Source organism: Ischnura elegans, chromosome 13 (assembly GCF_921293095.1).
Source record: "Ischnura elegans chromosome 13, ioIscEleg1.1, whole genome shotgun sequence".
NCBI classification, from domain to species: domain Eukaryota; kingdom Metazoa; phylum Arthropoda; class Insecta; order Odonata; family Coenagrionidae; genus Ischnura; species Ischnura elegans.
In genome coordinates this window covers 19,637,886-19,656,864 of record NC_060258.1, presented here as the reverse complement: position 1 = coordinate 19,656,864, position 18,979 = coordinate 19,637,886, and the positions used below count along the sequence as shown (strand labels likewise).

Here is an 18,979-nt window from a genome sequence, read left to right as displayed (position 1 = left end):
CCATTGGTTCAGGAGTCTAGCCTGATCCCAATTTATATCATAAGCAGAGTTCCGAGCTCCCTCCATATTGCAGCTTCCCAGATAACAGCAGCTGGCCTGGCGGTTTGGACCACGGGAAGGCTAACAGAGGACCTGCACTTTGGACACTATGGAGGCATCAAAGTCTGTCATGCGTGCAGGGAAGGTCACTGCTGGTGGGTACAGTACTACGATTGCTATCTATGTAGAGCCAGTTTCATTGCTTATTTTAACCTGCAGTGGAAGGTCGATAATCTGAAAGTCATTGAAGCAGGAGTTTTGTGGAATTAAGAGTTTTTCAGTCTTTAGATGATTGCTTTTCAGTGAAAAATTTAACCAAGGTTTCAACTTCCATTATGACTGGGATTATGAATGAGCAGAAACGGTTTCATTATCGCTATTGCATCACGAGTTGACTTCCCTTTTCTAAAACGAAACTGGTATTTGCCCCAACACTCATTTTCCCCCCGCCTCCAATCGTCTGCTCAATATTCTCAGTATACCTTACCCCATATGCGATATAAGGTTATTATTCCTGTAATCTCTGTATACCACTGCAGTTTTCTTGTTTGTTAGAAGTATTAAATCAGTCTTCACAAAATCCTCTGCCCAACATACCTCCTCATTGTTCCTTAGTGCTAGTTTGAAAAATCTTTCCTTCTTTCCCTCCATAAATTCTTCAGAAGCTCACACTGTATTTTTTCCACGCCCACAGCTTTCCTAATCTTTATGTAATGAAGGGCTCTCTAGATTTCAGCATCTCATATCCCTGGCCATTTATTTATCCTCCTCCACTGCACTTTCCTCCTCTAAAGTCAATCTCTCCGGCCTCTTCTAATTTGGTTCATGCATTCGAAAATTTTCCTATCTGGTCCACCAAAATCATTTGCGCAAACGTACATTAACTTGTACGTGTTAATGTACCATGTAACTAGGCCTTTAAGCGCAGGAATTTACATCGTAGTGAAACCCCCTCCATCTTCTCCAGTGTGAGGTATGGAAGTTGAAAGCACATCACTGTCGTAGTTAGATCAGCACACTTCCATTGACTTCCGACTTAGGGAAAACTAGAGCAACATTACCTTCTCTTGCATGCTATCCGGCGATGCGTATTTCGATATTTCATGTGTGCATTGGAATGTAGTTCGATCAGGACATCGTCAGTTGTGTAAGAAAATCACAATTATATTCAAGATGGTAAGATAGCAATCAAGTGTAGGTTTGCAGGTAAGTAAGTACTCAGCACCACCAAGTAATCGATCCAAAAAAATTTTAAAAGCAGAATTACTGTGCCGATAGCAGAAATCCTCTTCTTGGCGACCAATCATAGTGAATCTTCAATATGTCTTCTTTGTACTCTCTAAAATTCTTAAAAATTCAAAATTTCATATCATATCAGCAGACCTGTGACGCACTCCTGTGCAAACCCTGAAATATGTTTAAACTAATGGCTTAACTTAGATGCGGGTTACCCTCAGTGGCTATGTACTATGCGAGCACTATTAAAAAACGCTATTTCTTACATCAGATCCTTTGAATATGTTGGCAATGATTAAAATCTCCTATTTAAGAGTCCTATGTGAAAAATAATACTCCGTTCCGAATTTTGTGAATCAGCACATGTGTCCTCGCCAATCCGTTCCCATGCGATGCTTTTATCGTAGGCATATGAACCGTCTAGTGTTATTATTTTCTGAGGAACTGATGGTTTTGTAAATTAAGTGAAATATTATCGTAATCGCTCTCCAGATAACTCTCTGACTACAGTCCAGCCAGAGAGAGTTGTCCAATGACACAGCATTGAGGAGGACTGGAGAACCCTCCACCAGCATCAATTGCAGCCAATCGCTGGCCCCAAAGTGCACCTAACGCTCTCGCCTAGTCATGCAACAGTTGTCACATGCGCATTATTCAAATAAACCAGCCCGAGAAACCAAAACAAGCCCTTCCTTCGAATCACCAAAACAAGGTCATTTTCCCATCATGCTCCTTTCTTCATGGAAGCATTCCTTTTTTACTAGTAACGAAGGCGTTTCCTATTCTTACCTCGAAACCCCACCCCATACCCCAAACAAGGCCCTTGTGGCTGACCTCAGACAATTCTCGGACTATAAAGAGGGGTGAACTCAATGCCCCCGATCGTTTGAGCAAGATCCAAGGCAGAGGGCTGATGGGGCCTCAGCATTCAGAACAAGGGAGCGATTGAAAAACTTCTTCCATCTCGTGGACTGGATGTGCCCAATCACACGACAACGGAGAGTTTGGGTGTGGGTAAGGGGTGGATCTTACTCGCTTGGAGGGTTGGAGGGTGTGTTTTCAGTCTTAGGGGCGTAGTAGTGTCAGGTTGTTTATCGCTAGTGCATTATGCCTGGGAAACGTAAATATTTGGGTCTTAATATGATAATTAAAATTATACACGAGTGAGAAAGTAGCTGGACTTTAAATACTGAGAAGGGGAGGCGGCTTTGCGTCTTGTCATTTAGGTTGTTCACAATATTAAAGAAAGGTATAATTTGTGCAATAGTGAATGAACTAGGAACACCCGAGAAGCCAAAAACATTTGCAGCACGGGACCACAAATAGAGTCTGTATTATTCAAGTGGTTTTATCTTCAAAAGTCTGCAGGACTGACCATAAACTTTGCGATGTTAAAGATGAAAGCTGACTTCACTTCCAATGGGGAGAAATATCTTCGACTGCAGAAATATCAGAGTATTTCACTGTATGTTTCAGCCAATTTTTCAACTAACGTTCTGGTTTAAGATTCAAAAACACATCAAAACTGATATTGTCGGCATGATGTATTCGCAAAATTTTCTGCAAACACCCGCCTCATGCCAAACATATGATTGGGAGTAGTTAAGTTGTGAATTCAATTGATTCGGGTTTTACTTTGTGAAAATCCATGTTGAAATGAAAATACACAACCTTGGTTACTTTTTACTGGAAAATTATTTTTTGGTATGATGCGTTTTGATGATGAGGCGTCATTCTCAAGTACACTGTTTATAATATTTGCATTGGAATAAATACCCTAATTCTGGCAGGGGGGAGGGACAAGGGTTTTACAGGGGGGAAATTTTGGGAGAGGTGGGAGGGTTGGTGAGGGAATGGTTGGGATGTATGACTAAGCCCGCGCTAGGAGAGGCAGGTAAGGTTCTTCGGCCTTTAGGTAAGCTGTTTTACAGCTTTATTCAGTGATCAAAAAACACAAGAACGGGGAATAAAATTACAGAAACTGGGTAATTAATATTTAATAAAATTGAAAATTTTCTTTCTTTAAATATGTTGATAATCAACTAGATTGTGCATGATAATGACTCTTACACTGTTTTACTTTGTTAAATACTGCGGAAACAAAATAAAAATTAAATATTAACAACTATGGGACTTTGTTCAGTTCATTCAAGGCCTTCGGATACAACAAGCGCTCAGTTTTGCGAGTAATTTCCGAGAGATTAATGAGTAACTGTAAAACCAGGCTTCTACTACTTTTACCCTGCTCTGTACCCACTTTCTTCCACTTCCTCCTCTCCTTCATTTTTTTACCATTGCCTCTGTGATTCACAGCTTGTTAACCCGGCGTTACTTGCGCGAGATTCCCGATCGAGGTTAGTCGCGTGGGGTGCTCCTGACACCCCATAGAAATTTTTTTTAAGAAATGGGTTAGACAGTATTTTATTTGAAAGAATTACTAGGAGTTATGTATTTTCAAGGATAGCGTCATTGAATCTACGATGGGTTGTTGCATAAAAGAGTAAACAATTTAATTATGGTAATTATCAGTGCCCAAAGGCAATATTATAGAGATGAACGAATGGAATTGGATTTTTCTGTGGAGAAATCTAATAGAAGGGAAAAATTTGATTTGAGTTAGTCATTTAGGGTGCGATTCATAGACGACACTGAAATTGCTCACTTTACAAAGTCTCTCTTTACAGTAAAGTGAGACTTTAGCTAAAGTTCATTGCAGAGTCGTTTCAAGGATCTCACTTTATAAAGTGGCACTTTAGCTCCTACAGTCTCGATCATGCATTGAAATTTTGAGTGTTGGCAATGAACGCTGCGAAAAAGTGAAGAAAAAGATGACACACGATATTAAATGCGTACTTGTTTACATGTTTCTGGCGACTGGGTTTTCGTGTTGTATTTTTCTAAGATTTTATTAAGCTGCATTTTCTTGTTTTCTCATAATATGTGCAAATGTAAATTAATACAGCGTCATTGAAAGCTTCTCCCCACTACCTTTTTTGTACGTTAATGACTGAGTTGGCTGTATAAAAGCTCGCTTTTAGGGTGCGATTCATAGACGACACTGAAATTGCTCACTTAACAAAGTCTCTCTTTACGGTAAAGTGAGACTTTAGCTAAAGTTCGATGCAGAGTCGTTTCAAGGATCTCACTTTATAAAGTGGCACTTTAGCTCCTAAAGTCTCGATCACGGTCTTAGAATATGAGAAGGTCTGGACACTCTCCGTTCAGGCATGGTCATTTAATGAAGCCGTTTCCCGTTGAGGCCGGTAGGGGCGCCACCTATCCTGAAGGGCAAGTTTCCTACGTATCTGTATACGATACTTCAGTAATTATGAACTAATTTATGGCAAAAATGAATATAAACACATCGACAGTGGTTACTAGTTAACAAGTTCATATGCACTTAACATCTTATAGCGAAAAATACCTAGAAATCGTTCTCATACGTGAGTATTAATCAAATGGAAGGCGTTGGATTTCAGCTTCGTCTGCTTCCATACCTTTGTAAAATCAGTTACAGCCATAACGAAAGATTGTCAGCAGTTAAAATCTTATGTAGTGAGGAAAGGTATTTTTAAGGAAATAATTATTTATAGCTATCTTGTGGTAAACGTTAATATAAGTTGTCATAGAAGCAACGTACGCACCAACGCCTCTGAGCCCATCGGCATGTTTCCGCGGCCTTATAAGAATATAGATGTTATTCCTTGCTTTCAAACACTATTTACAAATATAATATCAGAAACGCAAACGGCTTCTTATCAAGGCCGAAGTGATATACTTTTTATGAAGTGACGAATGCTAATGTTTTTACTCTCCTGAGTCTCGATCAAGTGATAATAATAAGGCAGGACACAGCAAACCTGAAACAATGATTCTATCCTAAGGACGTTCTACGGGTATAGAATACGCATATTTAAGCGTTGAACAGGGTGAATAATTTCCGGAAGTAGCATTATTACCGTTAAAGACTATATTATATAACGATGCTTGTCTACTCACAAAAGGAATAATTTGAGATTTAAGGAAGTTAAATACCATATGAAAGATAAGAACGAAAGAGATTTTGCAAATAATTTCCGAATAAACTTCCACGAAAACAGTGCAATGGATATAATCCGAGGGATTTGCGGATGTCTGATCACTTTCAGGTGCTGGCAAATCTGAAATATTATCCCTCGCCCAAAAATAAGATGAGTAGTACGACAGAAACCACAGGCTAATACGCGGTAAATGTTCTTTTCATGAGAGTTGCACGTACCATCGATAACAGCTGCATTAAAAGAAATCATCGAAAGAGGTATTAAGAATGAAAACGATTCACATTTTTCCAACTTATATAATGTACACACACATCAAATCTACATTTCCAGAATGATTACACAATGCTATTGAAACTGAGATTATTTATACAATCAATGCAAGGTAATGTCATGAAAAATAAATTTTAAGTACTCACAATTTAACATTTCTATTAATTCTTTCTATTACTAATTTCTATTTCTAATTACTAATCATTCTAAGAGATTCAATTTAGTAGGAGAGAATGATGAATAGTTGATGAAAGCCGTCGCACATCTTGCATTTTCTCAGTGTTACTCCATTCCTCTACTGTGAATGACATTGACCACTGGAACAGCAGAACCTGTAATTTAAAATATGTATAAATTTTGGAGCTTTAGCACACCAAAAAAAGGAATCGTATAGCTATTTCATCGCTTCTCAGGGTCCTTGGGGACTCTAAAAAGCGAAATCCCCGAAGTCTTGTGGCCATAACCAGTGGTGCAACGCGGTACTATACACGTCCACGGCATTTTCCTTTTTTCAGTAAATCCGCGATATATATCCACGAAATATTAATGTAGAACAATAAGGAAATAATGCAGAAGACTAACATTTGAAAATAAATGAAAACTAAATCTTAATTAATTACAAAAATGACTATTTCCACTCACCTGTAGTATGTGCTCAACAATACGGAAATTAACTTACCCGCTAATTCTTGCCCTCCAGAATACGTGGCGCCGCCCCGGCAAACGTGCGGCAGGTTGAGGAAACGACTTCAATAAAAGACCATGGGTTCCCAATGGAGTGGGATAGGAAGTGTCATGGGGCTGGTCTCGATCATGCATTGAAATTTTGAGTGTTGGCAATGAACGCTGCGAAAAAGTGAAGAAAAAGATGACACACGATTTTAAATGCGTACTTGTTTACAATTGTTTCTAGCGACTGGGTTTTCGTGTTGTATTTTGCTAAGATTTTATTAAGCTGCATTTTCTCGTTTTCTCATATTATGTGCGAATGTATATGAATACTGCATCATTGAAAGCTTTTCCCCACTACCTTTTTTGCACGTTAATGACTGAGTTAGCTGAATAAAAGCTCACTTTTAATTAGCTTCGTGCATTGCCCTTCGATGTTTCCAGCGATGTAAATATTAAAATGATGATATTTTCACGACATTTTCTATGATTAACTGCAAACGGTTGTTAGGACTACATGCTAGGCGAAGTTTGATGGTGTACTTTCATTGAAGGTGGGTGGAATAGTGAAATTCTCTCGCGTTCACTTGAAACTGTACCAATTATTTGAAGATATACCGATCAGTGGCTGTCTCAGTTGGACGCATATTTTGAATGAGGTATGGGTGTTTGCTGAATTCTTTTCTGCTTACCAATATTTTAATTCTTAGAATGTTGAGCTAAGGCGTTATATACTATACTAGAGAAATGGACATTCAAGAATACCCACATCATCAAAACCAATGAATGAATGGCCACACAATGAAACATTTTGAATGTGAGAATGGATTTATATCAATAAATATCTCTTTGTCTACTTCAAATGATGCCTCGACATATGTGAATACCTAACCCGAGTATCCATTCACGAATTTTGTAGTAAAAAATGTCTGTGATGCTGTGTAAATGAAATTTCATAACAATCCTACATCCTCGAGAAAACATTGCTTTGTTGCAGATAATATGATTATGAAGGAAAGTATGTTTTAATTTTTTTGCTGCCTTTCATGACGAGATCTTATATCATCATTATAAACATTCAAATGCATAGTCGAAAAAGGAAACAGAAACTCGACTCAATATAGTTTCAAAATCACAGAAACATGTTAAACGTGATATGGAGGCATACGGCAAGAGTACATTAAGCTAAATTTGAATAAAAACGCTTAAAATGCAATGCAAGGTATAGAAGCTAGCATTTGGCTGACCAAACGACATGAAAATCATGTCTTCGCGTACGAAGGCTATTGACGCCAATGTAAACAGAATTTTGCTATCATATTCAAGTATCTTAGGAAAATCATGGAACATAAACGCATAAATAACAGAAGTACTTAACAATAGGGAACTTGCATATATTTCAGATATAATCAATAGCCCCAAAATTATATAAAAATATATGTTTGCATACCTCAGTGAAAGTTTTTTTTATTATTTTATGACGTGGTTTGCGATATTTAATGCATCAAAGTTCACGAGAATTTTCAAATGCAAGTGTGAAGCGAAAACGCCCGATGATTGGCTGGTAGAAAAGTGACGTCATAGTTCAGTACGAGGCACGGCGGCACGGCCATAGTATAGGTTGCATACTTGAATACATGCGACGGCGTGGTTATGATTCATTTATTGAAGTGCAGACTTATCGGAGTTGTTCATTGTGACTTCAGGGCTATTATTTGATCTATTTCTCCTCCATTGAAAGCGATAGATTGCGTAAAGATGAAGGCATGTGGTTATTCTTAGGCTGATCCTAGCAAGCTTCCTGTTACTGATTCCATCATGATAACAGGGTATTTTAGTGAAACTGTAGACTTCGTCGGCTCGGAAAGTCGATGCCGAGAAATGGAAAGGTGGCTGATGTGCATCTGTAATGTTTTATAGTTCATAACAAAGTGAGATTTGCGTATAATATCGGCGAAAGCGTATACTCATGTGAAATGTGTATTCTTTTGGCAGTCCGGTAGAGTCTTATGGTGAACTTATTTCCACCTCGAAGCTGTCGATGATACTTTCAACTTAAAAATACCTTGCCTGGAGGGCGACAGGAAGCTCTGAGGAAGCCAGACTATTAATGTTTCAATTTAGTAGCGATAATATAGACGAACTTCCAACACAATCTACCATCTTGTGACTAAAAACCCCGAAGCCACTTCCTATTCTGCAGAAGGAATCGGTCAATCGCACTTCGATCAATATAATAAACACAACGTCTTCAGGTGTTAATAAGTTTCTTTTGAAATGAAATACGTACTTCCTAAATTAACATTAAAATGTGCATGTTTTCCAAACAGAGTCTTTAATACATTTTGGGAGCTTTTCTCACGATATATCTGAAACCTTCTCTAAAGGCGAGCTCATCGTCATTGCGATCGGTTGTCACTTAAAAATTCCGTATCGGAAATCCTAGAGGGATGACTTTCGACGATGACCGTGATCACCTGCACTCTCACTATCACTGGAACCCGTGGTGAAAATATCATCCCAATCCAACATCTATTTGGTTTTAACTGGGGAAAGAGCAACATAGAACTGCACATTCTTTGGGCAACTTTGGGTTTGACTTTCCCTCAAACACACCATTTCCCCTGTGGTGCACATCAGTCTTATCTTTATACGATGGCCTGACAACCTTTAAATGGACCCTTGGTTTATCCTGACAACCAACTAAATGGAAATTACGGATCCACACATGTCCATTCTTATCTCCATAATTTCCAAATCAAAGGCCGCGGAACATTCCTCTTGTGACTCAACTTTTTTTTTGAAAAGCAAGCAACGGCGCAGAATAAAATCAAAGAATGCTGCGATTCATTTTTTGTGACCACCTCTGGATTCCATTCTTTTTCCATCTACAACTTCCTTTATCTTTCGGGGTAAACTATGGGACAAGATAATGTTTAAATATTTTCATTAATTTATAACAAAATATAAGTTCTAAAAATACCCAAAAGCCATATTATTAATCCGCACTGATGAGTGTAAATTAATGTGGAAGATGAATTGCAAAGTTCATGAAGTTGACAAAACGGCTAATTTTTCGGTGCGCGGAGTCATTTATTGCACTGACCGTATCTACATTTTTCAATTTTTTGTGTAATAAAATAAATCAGAATTTAGGATAAAATTTCCTATAAAATGACGTATAGTTCATTTTTATAGCATGTAGTGAAGCCAGGATATAAATTTGCAAAGTACAGCGGCACATCATTGTGACGCCGACAGTAGAAGAAAACGCTGTCTTTCTTGGCTGGCACTCGAATGCATGAGGATCAACGTTGCTCTATATTTTCATATTTCCTCCCTTGATTTTAAACATCATGGAATTTTCTATGTCCTTCCGTAACTGAAATTGAACAAGTGCCTTAATAATTTGAGTCCATCGTAACCATCGAGAAACACATATCTCGATTTTTGTTCGGAAGTTGAGTTTTTATTCTACGGCGGCCGAATTATCAAAAAATCTCAGTTTCAAGTTATTCAGTCAATGAAATATGGAAATATTATTTATATTAAAGTTATCTTCGCTCACATAGCACACGGGCTTATCATTCCGTTTATTATACTCTTATTTTTCCGTTACGCTCATCCCGACAGACGGCTTGCATCGACGCTTTTCTTCTAATTTCCTCCGTGGGAATGCAGACGAAAATTTTTTCTGGGGTGTTATTGCACAGAGGAACAATGCACCACTTGTAATTTTTCCTTATTTCACCCACGTTCTCCTTTAAACGCAACGTGGCTCTTCCAAACCTGCAGTTACTGGGCTTGGATCTTGGACTCGTACTGAACTATGACGTCACAGCCAAAGATTAGTGGGGGCGGTATTTTTTAGCCCGCGAAACTCGGGCGACTTTTGGGAGTCATTTTCTAGGGTATAAACTGAATTCTAAGCGGAAAAAAGTATATTGCGGTACTAAGTGTTTACTGTAGTATATCAGCATACTGTTTATAAAAAGTATGCAATTTCCCTATTAGCTTGTGTACAAATGCAACATAAATTATGCCAACCTGTTCAACCAATTACTGTGTTGTAATTATCACACGACCGATAGAGTTAAACTTCAAAATATAAGAATTGGGTCTTCTCCATCAATACCGACTCGATATATATTCAGGGAAAAGACATATATTACTTGTATGGTTATTTCTTGAAACGCGCCAGTTTGCTGCTGTGTTCTCACAAAAAAATTAGTTCATATTCATTTCCGTAACCCAAATATCTTCATATTTCAAATTCAATAACAGCCGGTGCCGCCATATTTATTTATCCGTAAAGGACACTTTAGCCCTAAAGTGAGCTCCGGTTGGGCACTTTACGGTAAAGTGACGAGTCGGCCATTTTTCTTCTAAAGTGGCGTTTATGAAACGGAAAAAGCAGACTTTAGCCCGGCTAAAGTATACTTTAGCCTAAAGTGCCGTCTATGAATCGCACCCTTAATTAGCTTCGTGCATTGGTAATGCCCTCAGATGTGTCCAGCGAAGTAAATATTCAAATGATGATATTTTCACGACATTTTATGATTATTTTCTATGATTACCTGCAAACGGTTGTTTGGACTATATGTTAGTCGAAGTTTGATGGTGTACGTTCATTGAAGGTGGGTGAAATAGTGAAATTCTCTCGCATTAACTTTAAACTGTACCAATTAATTTGAAGATTTACCGATCAGTGGTTGTCTCAGATGGACGCATGTTTTGAATGAGGTATGGGTGTTTGTTGAATTCTTTTGTGCTTACCAATATTTTAATTCTTGAAATGTTAACCAAAGGGGTTATATATATTAGAGAAATGTACATTCAATAATACCTACATCCTCAAAACCAATGAATGAATGGCCACACAATGAAATATTTTGAATGTGAAAATGGATATATATCAATAAAAATCTCTTTGTCTATTTCAAATGATGCCTCGACATGTGAATACCTAACCCGAGTATCCATTCAAGAAATTTGTAGTAAAACATTTCATTGAAGTCTGTGATGCTGTGTAAATAAAATTTCATAACAATCCTACATCCTCGAGAAAACTCTATAGTTTCAAAATCACAGAAACATGTTAAACGCGATGTGGAGGCATACGGCAAGAGTACGTTAAGCAAATATTGAATGAAAACGCTTAAAATGCAATGCAAGGTATAGAAGCTAGCATTTGGCTGGCCAAACGACATGAAAATCAAGTCTTTGCGTACGCAAGCTATTGACGCCAATGTAAACAGAATTTTGCTATCACATTCAACTATCTTAGGAAAATTGTGGAACATAAACGCATAAATAACCTAAGAACTTATCAATTAGCTTGTATACAAAATCAACATAAATTATGCCAACCTTTCCAACCACTTACTGTGTTGTAATTATCACACGACCGATAGAGTTTAACTTCAAAATATAAATAATGGGTCATCTCCATCAATACCGACTCGATACATTTTCAGAGAAAAGACATATATTACGTGTCTGGTTATTTCTTAAAACACGCCAGTCTGCTGCTGTGTTCTCACCAAAAAATTAGTTCCTATTAATTTCCGTAACCCAAATATCTTCATATTTCAACTTCAATAACAGCCGGTGCCGCCATATTTATTTATCCATAAATGACACTTCAGCCCTAAAGTGAGCTCCGGTTGGGCACTTTACGGTAAAGTGACGATTCGGCCATTTTTCTTCTAAAGTGGCATTTATGAAACGGGAAAAGCAGACTTTAGCCCAGCTAAAGTATACTTCAGCCTAAAGTGCCGTCTATGAATCGCACCCTTATTCATCTGAAAGTGCTTATTATGATTTAAATCAATTTTTACTTGCAGTTTTAATATTGAGGGAGAGCGTCGTTCTCATGGCAGAGGTGACTTACATTTTCCCAGAAAAATAATGCTCACTGACCAATTAAATGCACTGAAACAATGACCACTGTGACCCCGTGTTCCATCTGAGAAATTTTTGTTTACTCTTCCGATACGTACCTGAGATTATACTTGGGGGTGGTGTTCCCCCCAAAATTTATATCTGAATCCTCATCTGTCTCTCACGAAAATTACATCCTCAGAATATTCAATATGCACTGTGAATAATGTTATCATGGCGTAAAAACGGTAATCCGTTTTCGTCGCGTTCTCACACATTCCGTAACTTATCAAAGATTTGTAGTCTAAGTTTCTAATAAACATAAACACATATCGGTATTTTTACACTTTATTTTCCTCGTCAGTGATCCTTAGAATTTTCCTTAGAATCCTTGCAAACATAAATCATATGGCTCGCGCACATCCAAATATTGCACTAGCAACTGAACAATTTTGTTTTTGTCTTTATTCTGCGGACATACAATACATATACCACTTTTTCCTTTTCTTTGCTTCGTAGCACTTTCACGTGTTGATTAATCTGCAAAATAAGCTGTCTTTCTTTTCAGTTCATTTGGGATCATTTTCACTTCCAATCTTCTTCTCCTTATGTGCCATAATGGGCACTTTCTCAATCCCTCCGAGACTCAACCCCTCTGAGACTCGACCCCTCTGAGACTTGACCCCTCTGAGACTTGACCCCTCTGAGACTTGACCCCTCTGAGACTGAGTACCAGTCTCGCGAAGCTCCAGAGTACGTCGTGCCTGGCTGACCCACGCGGGCCGCTGATCCTCGCGTCCTGTGAACTGCTCACAATTTATAGTGAATTCCCCAACGGTGTCGGCCTCTTTACGGCATGTGTGAACTTCAATTACCCTCCGCCACCGTTTACCCAATTGTAAGGTGATTCGTCAGCGTGAAACCTGTTTCCCCTCCTCTGCCTACACCTCCCCTCTCACGCCTGCTTCGAGCGCCGCTGCGATCTTGCAAGCCGCCTGACTCGCTCTCTGCTACTGACCTCAGACAAGGAAGGAACTCTTGCGTGCCCGGCTTCTTCCCATCGGCAAGAGTACATTATCCTCAGGCAATTTAGTATTTTATGTATTGTGCTCCTAAAGCTCACTTGGTTATTAAATGTATTATTACTGTTGGAAATCAACCATATTGTTTGTTAATTTTTCACTCCTAACCACCTATATTCTCGTCAATTCGTTCTCGCGACGTGTGTGCGTTGCAAAATGGTGCCGTGACCAGGATTTTGGTCGAATTGACAGGTGGTTTAACTAATGGAGTGTCATTTATTGTATTCTTTAAGTTGTCTGGGCACTGATTTCCACAATATTCTCTTAAATGGTTTACTTGTATTTCACTGCACCTTGATCGAGGTATTTTCTGCTATTGCTATCGTGTGTATTACTGATTTGCTTAGTTTATTCACTGTGTTCTCTGGTGTGCATATTCTTAAGTCACTTGTTTTCGTATTTACTGTGTTTTCTAAGAGTGTCGTGACATCGACTCAGGCCTTGTGGTGTGACTTATTTAGGGTCTCTTGCTCTGATAATCATTACCTCGCATCAGTGTTTGTGTGCTCTGTAGATTACTGCGTTCATGTCTCAAAATCCAGAAAACCCCTACGCGGTAGAGTATCTCACCACGTCGTCAGACCGGCGTGATCGTCTTAATGCTCGCCAAACTTCCTTGAATGCTGTAGAGTCAAACGTAGGCTCAGCTAACTCTCTCGAGCAACACGAATCCATAGTCAACATGGATAACGCGGACGGTCTGCGTGTAGTACGTCAATTGATTGACGAAATTCCTACTTCGTCAAGTTCGTCTTCTAGTGTATGGTTTAGTTTTATTTGTAAAACCTCAGAGTTGTTAGATTTGGCTCTGACCTCTCAAACTCACTTATTTACTCTTTTACTATGTAAGCTCCCACCAAATTGTCGACCCTTCTGGCTGGGTGTTATTCGTAGGAATGCTTCCTGGGAGCAAACTATCTCCGAAATTTGGGACACTTTCGTCTCCAATCGCGAGCTTGACCGTTTGGTCTCTCAGAAGCTCAAAAGATTTCAATTTCCTAACGAAAACCCTCGTGATTTCTATTACTCTATCGTGTCTGCAAATAAGGCACTAGGTAAAAAGTTTACCGATCTCGAACTCGTGGAAGTCATTCTTGATGGTATCAATCCACTAACGCAGTCTGTTTTGCTCTTTTGTCAAAAGCCCACGAATTTGGTCGACTTGGAAAAAATGTTGATTCATGCCGCTAAAGCTCTTATGACACGAGCTGAGTACTCAAATTCTGTTTCCGAATCGCGCCCCACTGTTCAATTTCCTCGTTCTCCTCAATCCTCTACTCTTACATGCCATTACTGCCGAAAACGTGGTCACGTTGAGCGAGAATGTCGAAAGAAAATACGTGATTTGAACGCTCGAGACAGGCCGTCTCGGCCACAGCTGACTTTTGCTTGCGGTGACTCATTCCTCGGCCTTGCTCATATCCCAGTTCAAATTCAGGGCGTGCCTGGAGATGCGTTGCTTGACACAGGGTCTACTCTGTCTTTGCTTGATGAACGATTTTGGAACAATATTAATAAATGCAGACGAAGTCGAGGACAAGGCTGTTCAATTCCATTACATTCTATCGCCGGTGATAAAATTATACTTCGCACTCGAGTGACTTTACGTGTGAAAATTAAATCGTTGTCATGGCAACATCAGTTCTATGTGTGTTCTCTCCCGCTTCCGTGTCTTTTAGGACAGGATTTCATTAAGAAGGCGTCTATTTCTATTCACCCGAATGGCTTTTCTTTTGCGTCGTCTCCGGATCGCGTATTTCCATTTCGTGAAAAACTGATAGAAGACGATTTGGATTCCACTATTTCTGAAAACGACGGCAGTGAGCATGATTTCAATTCGACTTGTGTGGCAAAATCCATGACCGATGGCGAAAATAGTAATTTACGCCAAACTAATTCGCACTTGCTCGCTCGTGACGCTCCCGCTTCGCCGTTTGAACTTGAAAAACAAATGAGCAGCGTATTATCTCGTTTCTCCGATGTAGTCCGTCATTCTCACGGCGCGACCCACCTGTTACAGTATGAATTGGAGGTGACTGACCATCAGCCAATTCGCTCGTCCCCGTATTCTTTATCGCCACCGAAGTTACAAGCATTGAAAAGTCACTTGAAGAAACTGTTGGACGATAAAATTATCGAACCGTCTAATTCTCAATGGGCAAGCCCTGCGTTTCTAATTCCCAAAAAGGACGGATCTGATCGGTTGGTGGTCGATTATCGTAAGTTAAACAAGAAGGTAAAGGCGGATTGTTTCCCCACGCCCAATGTCGAAAATGCCTTCCAGTATTTGGGTAAGGCTAAATTCTTTTCTATTATCGATTTAAATTCTGCATTTCATCAAATTCCTCTCTCGTCAACGGCAAAGCAGTACACAGCTTTTATTACACCACTCGGTCTGTACCAATATACTAGGCTGCCATTCGGTCTAACGACTTCACCCCAAATTTTTTGTAGGTTGATGGATTTGGTATTGGGTGACCTTAAATATGCTTGTGTTTTTCCTTATATTGATGATCTGTGTATCTACTCGAGGGACTTTGAGCAACATCTGTTGGACGTGGAAGCAGTGCTATCCAAACTGAGGGTGGCAGGACTCACGGTACATCCTGACAAGTTAAAAATGGCCCAAACATCCATTGCATTCCTTGGCCACAGAATTTCTGAAGGGGCACTTATGGTGGACCCAGATCGCACTGCAGCAATCAGAGAGTTCCGCACTCCGAGATCGGTGAAGGAGGTGTCACGTTTTCTTGGTATGTCTTCTTTCTATTCCAAATTCATCCCTAACTTCGCCGAATTGTCATCACCGTTGACTCGCTTGAAACGGAAGGGTGCTGTTTTTCGTTGGGACGGTGAGCTGCAGGAAGCATTCCAAAAGTTAAAAGAGTGTTTAACTAATCCACCAGTACTATCTCTCCCTGACTTTGACAAAGAATTTCACTTGTATGCTGATGCCAGCCAAGTTGCCCTAGGGGCTGTGTTAAATCAATATTATGATGGTCATTTAAAGCCAGTTGCTTATGCTAGTAGGATGCTCAATGATCATGAAAAACGTCTGCTCTCTTATGAACTAGAATCTATGAGTTGTTGTTGGGCTGTTGAAAAATTCCGGTCATACGTCCAATTTAAACCTTTTCACTTGTATACCGATAATAATGCCTTGACTTGGCTATTCAAACATCCTAAGCAGCTAGGAAAAGTGGGGCGTATGGTCTTAAAGTTATCTGCCTTTCGTTTTGTCATTCACCATGTAAAAGGCAAGCAAAATAGTGTTGCTGATTGCTTATCTCGCCCCAATGAGTCTGATACGGCTTGCCAGAGCTCTCTCTTTCTGCATCATGTCCCTCTCTCTTTTGTAAATATTCGTGAGCACCAAATTTCGGATGCTGGTCTAAAGACCATTATTGAGGATTTATCTAGAGACCCAGAGTCACACCCGGGCTGGAAGTTAAAAAACCACCTTCTGTGCCATGTCACAAACAGAGCTGAAAGGCCCAAAATTGTAGTACCACCTGCTATAAGGCCTATGTTATTTAAATATTTTCATGACCTTCCTACCAGTGGCCACATGGGTATTGCCAAAACTTGTGAGAAAATTGGACGTCAGTTTTGGTGGCAAAATTGGAGGAAGGAAGTCACTGATATGGTCAAAAGATGTCACTCTTGTCAATTATCGAAGCCTTTAAATCGTCTCCCACAGGGGCAAATGTCTTCTGTTCTTTCAACTTACCCTTGGGAGAGAATTTATGTAGATTTTGTGGGTCCTTTGCCCCGTAGCAAGAATGGCAATGAGTATGCATTCACAATAATTGATGGATTCTCAAAATTCACTTTCATTGAACCCATCAGGAGTCCAAGTGCCTCCTTGGTTGTTAACCTGTTGTCAAGGAAAATATTTCCCAAATTTGGATATCCAAAATTTCTTGTGTCAGACAATGGTTCTGCTTTTAAATCAAGGTTATTTCATGATACAATGTTTAAGCTTGGTGTTTCTCATGTTTGCACTTCACCATATTATCCGAAGGCAAACCAAGCAGAGAGGGTTCACAGAAATTTGAAATGCGCCCTCTCGTCTCTCTGTAATAATTCTCACAATAAATGGGAGGAATTTCTTCCTGATCTGTCTTTCTCGTTTAACTCAGCTCGTCATTCTAGTATTGGCCACTCTCCGGCTAAGGTGTTCTTGGGTCGTGAGTTGCCACACCCATTGAATAATGTCTGGGAAATCCCCCCTGAAATGTTCAATGATGGTATTGATACAAACAATATGTCTTCCTTTTGGTCTGAGGTACTAAGTAATTTGAATAATGCACATCAGAGACAATCAGTAAGGTTCAATAAGATGCACAGTGATGTTCAATTCAAGGTGGGAGACCAGGTACTTCTCAAAACTCACCACTTGAGTTCCAAATTAAAAGGTAAAACTGCCAAGCTATATCCAAAATGGGAAGGCCCATTCACAATTGTTAAAATGCTTACTCCTGTCACAGTAGCTTTGAAGGTGTCACAAAAAAAGGAGAAAATTGCACATGTTTCTCATTTGAAGGCCTACTGTAATTAATCCAGTCTACTTGGCTAAAACTATCGGATGTCATGTTTACCGATTTCAATTTGTGTTACTGGCAACTTGTAATATTGTATAAAAAAACATATGTTTGAGTGGTCTATTAATAATTTACTGAAAATATGAATAATATCTCAAATAATTTATGATAATAAGTGAATAATATAATGAATTTTAGTATTCTCTACACCGAATTGGTGTGCAATTGGTATTGTGTTACCCATCTATATGTCGTCACACACACCAGATGTCACTTGCCAGTCACTCTTGACTGATTCCATTTTTTCTCAAATTTATGAGAGCATTCATTCTGTGAGTGGGAAAATTCACTGTTTGCCAAATGGTGAATTCATTATTTGCTGTTTATGGGTCAAGCCATTAACCCAAGTTTATTCATGGTCAATACTGCAGCCAACTCGCCAACCCAAGTTATTGGGGGCCTGATTTTGAAGTGATGGGAGCAACCCAGGGATGGTGTTAACCCAAGTTGGTTACTAACCCGAGTCAGCTGTTTGCTCGGGAAGATGATATTTGTTCATGGCTGATGGCCTGAACACCTGCAATGCCCAGAATGGGACCTGTTGCCACTGATGGAATTGAGATTCCTGGCACAGATGGCTTATGTCAAGCCACAGATTGGCGTAGGGGGGTTGCGTTCCCATCGTCCGGTTGGCTTGCCTTCCGCAGTCAGCACCCAGCAGTATTCTGGCTGGTATTTTGGGGGGATTTATGGGGTTATCCTGTCTGTCGACAGAAGAATTCTAAATATGAATTATCAGCACCCAGCAGTATTCTGGCTGGTATTTTGGGGGGATTTATGGGGTTATCCTGTCTGTCGACAGAAGAATTCTAAATATGAATTATTGAAATACTGAATACTTGAATTATTGAATAAGGCTGTTTGAATAATTGACCATTTAACCTCAGCCATTGACTTTTTGCGAGCTTCTCAGTAAAGCCCATTTAAATTCTTGTCCCACATTTAGCTGAATGCTCTCTGTCTTTCGATTCTTGAACATGCAAAATTACTTCTTTCACGTTTTTTCAAACCCAGTATGGCACTGGCTAAGTAATATTTAGAGCATTTTGCTGGATGATTTTATTCAAATTGTTTATATTTTGCTTGTAATGCAATTATTTATCTGGTGTCTACGACATTAGTGGGCAATTGTGTTTTCTCTGATCCACATGTGGTT

At 39.4% G+C, this 18,979-nt stretch overlaps 1 protein-coding gene across 2 annotated transcripts in view; it reads left to right on the top strand.

Annotated features, from left to right (window-relative positions):
• Positions 1-18,979, top strand: part of LOC124170120 (zinc finger protein 468-like) — a 31,963-nt gene continuing 12,984 nt past the window's right edge. Inside the window, exon 1 of one of the 2 annotated variants that reach the window (XM_046548805.1) lies at positions 1-194. In XM_046548805.1, coding sequence (XP_046404761.1) covers positions 149-194 — 46 coding nt within the window. In that variant the 5' untranslated portion in view covers positions 1-148. Of the gene's footprint in view, positions 199-18,979 lie in introns of both variants that reach the window. The other variant, XM_046548806.1, reaches the window with a different exon arrangement.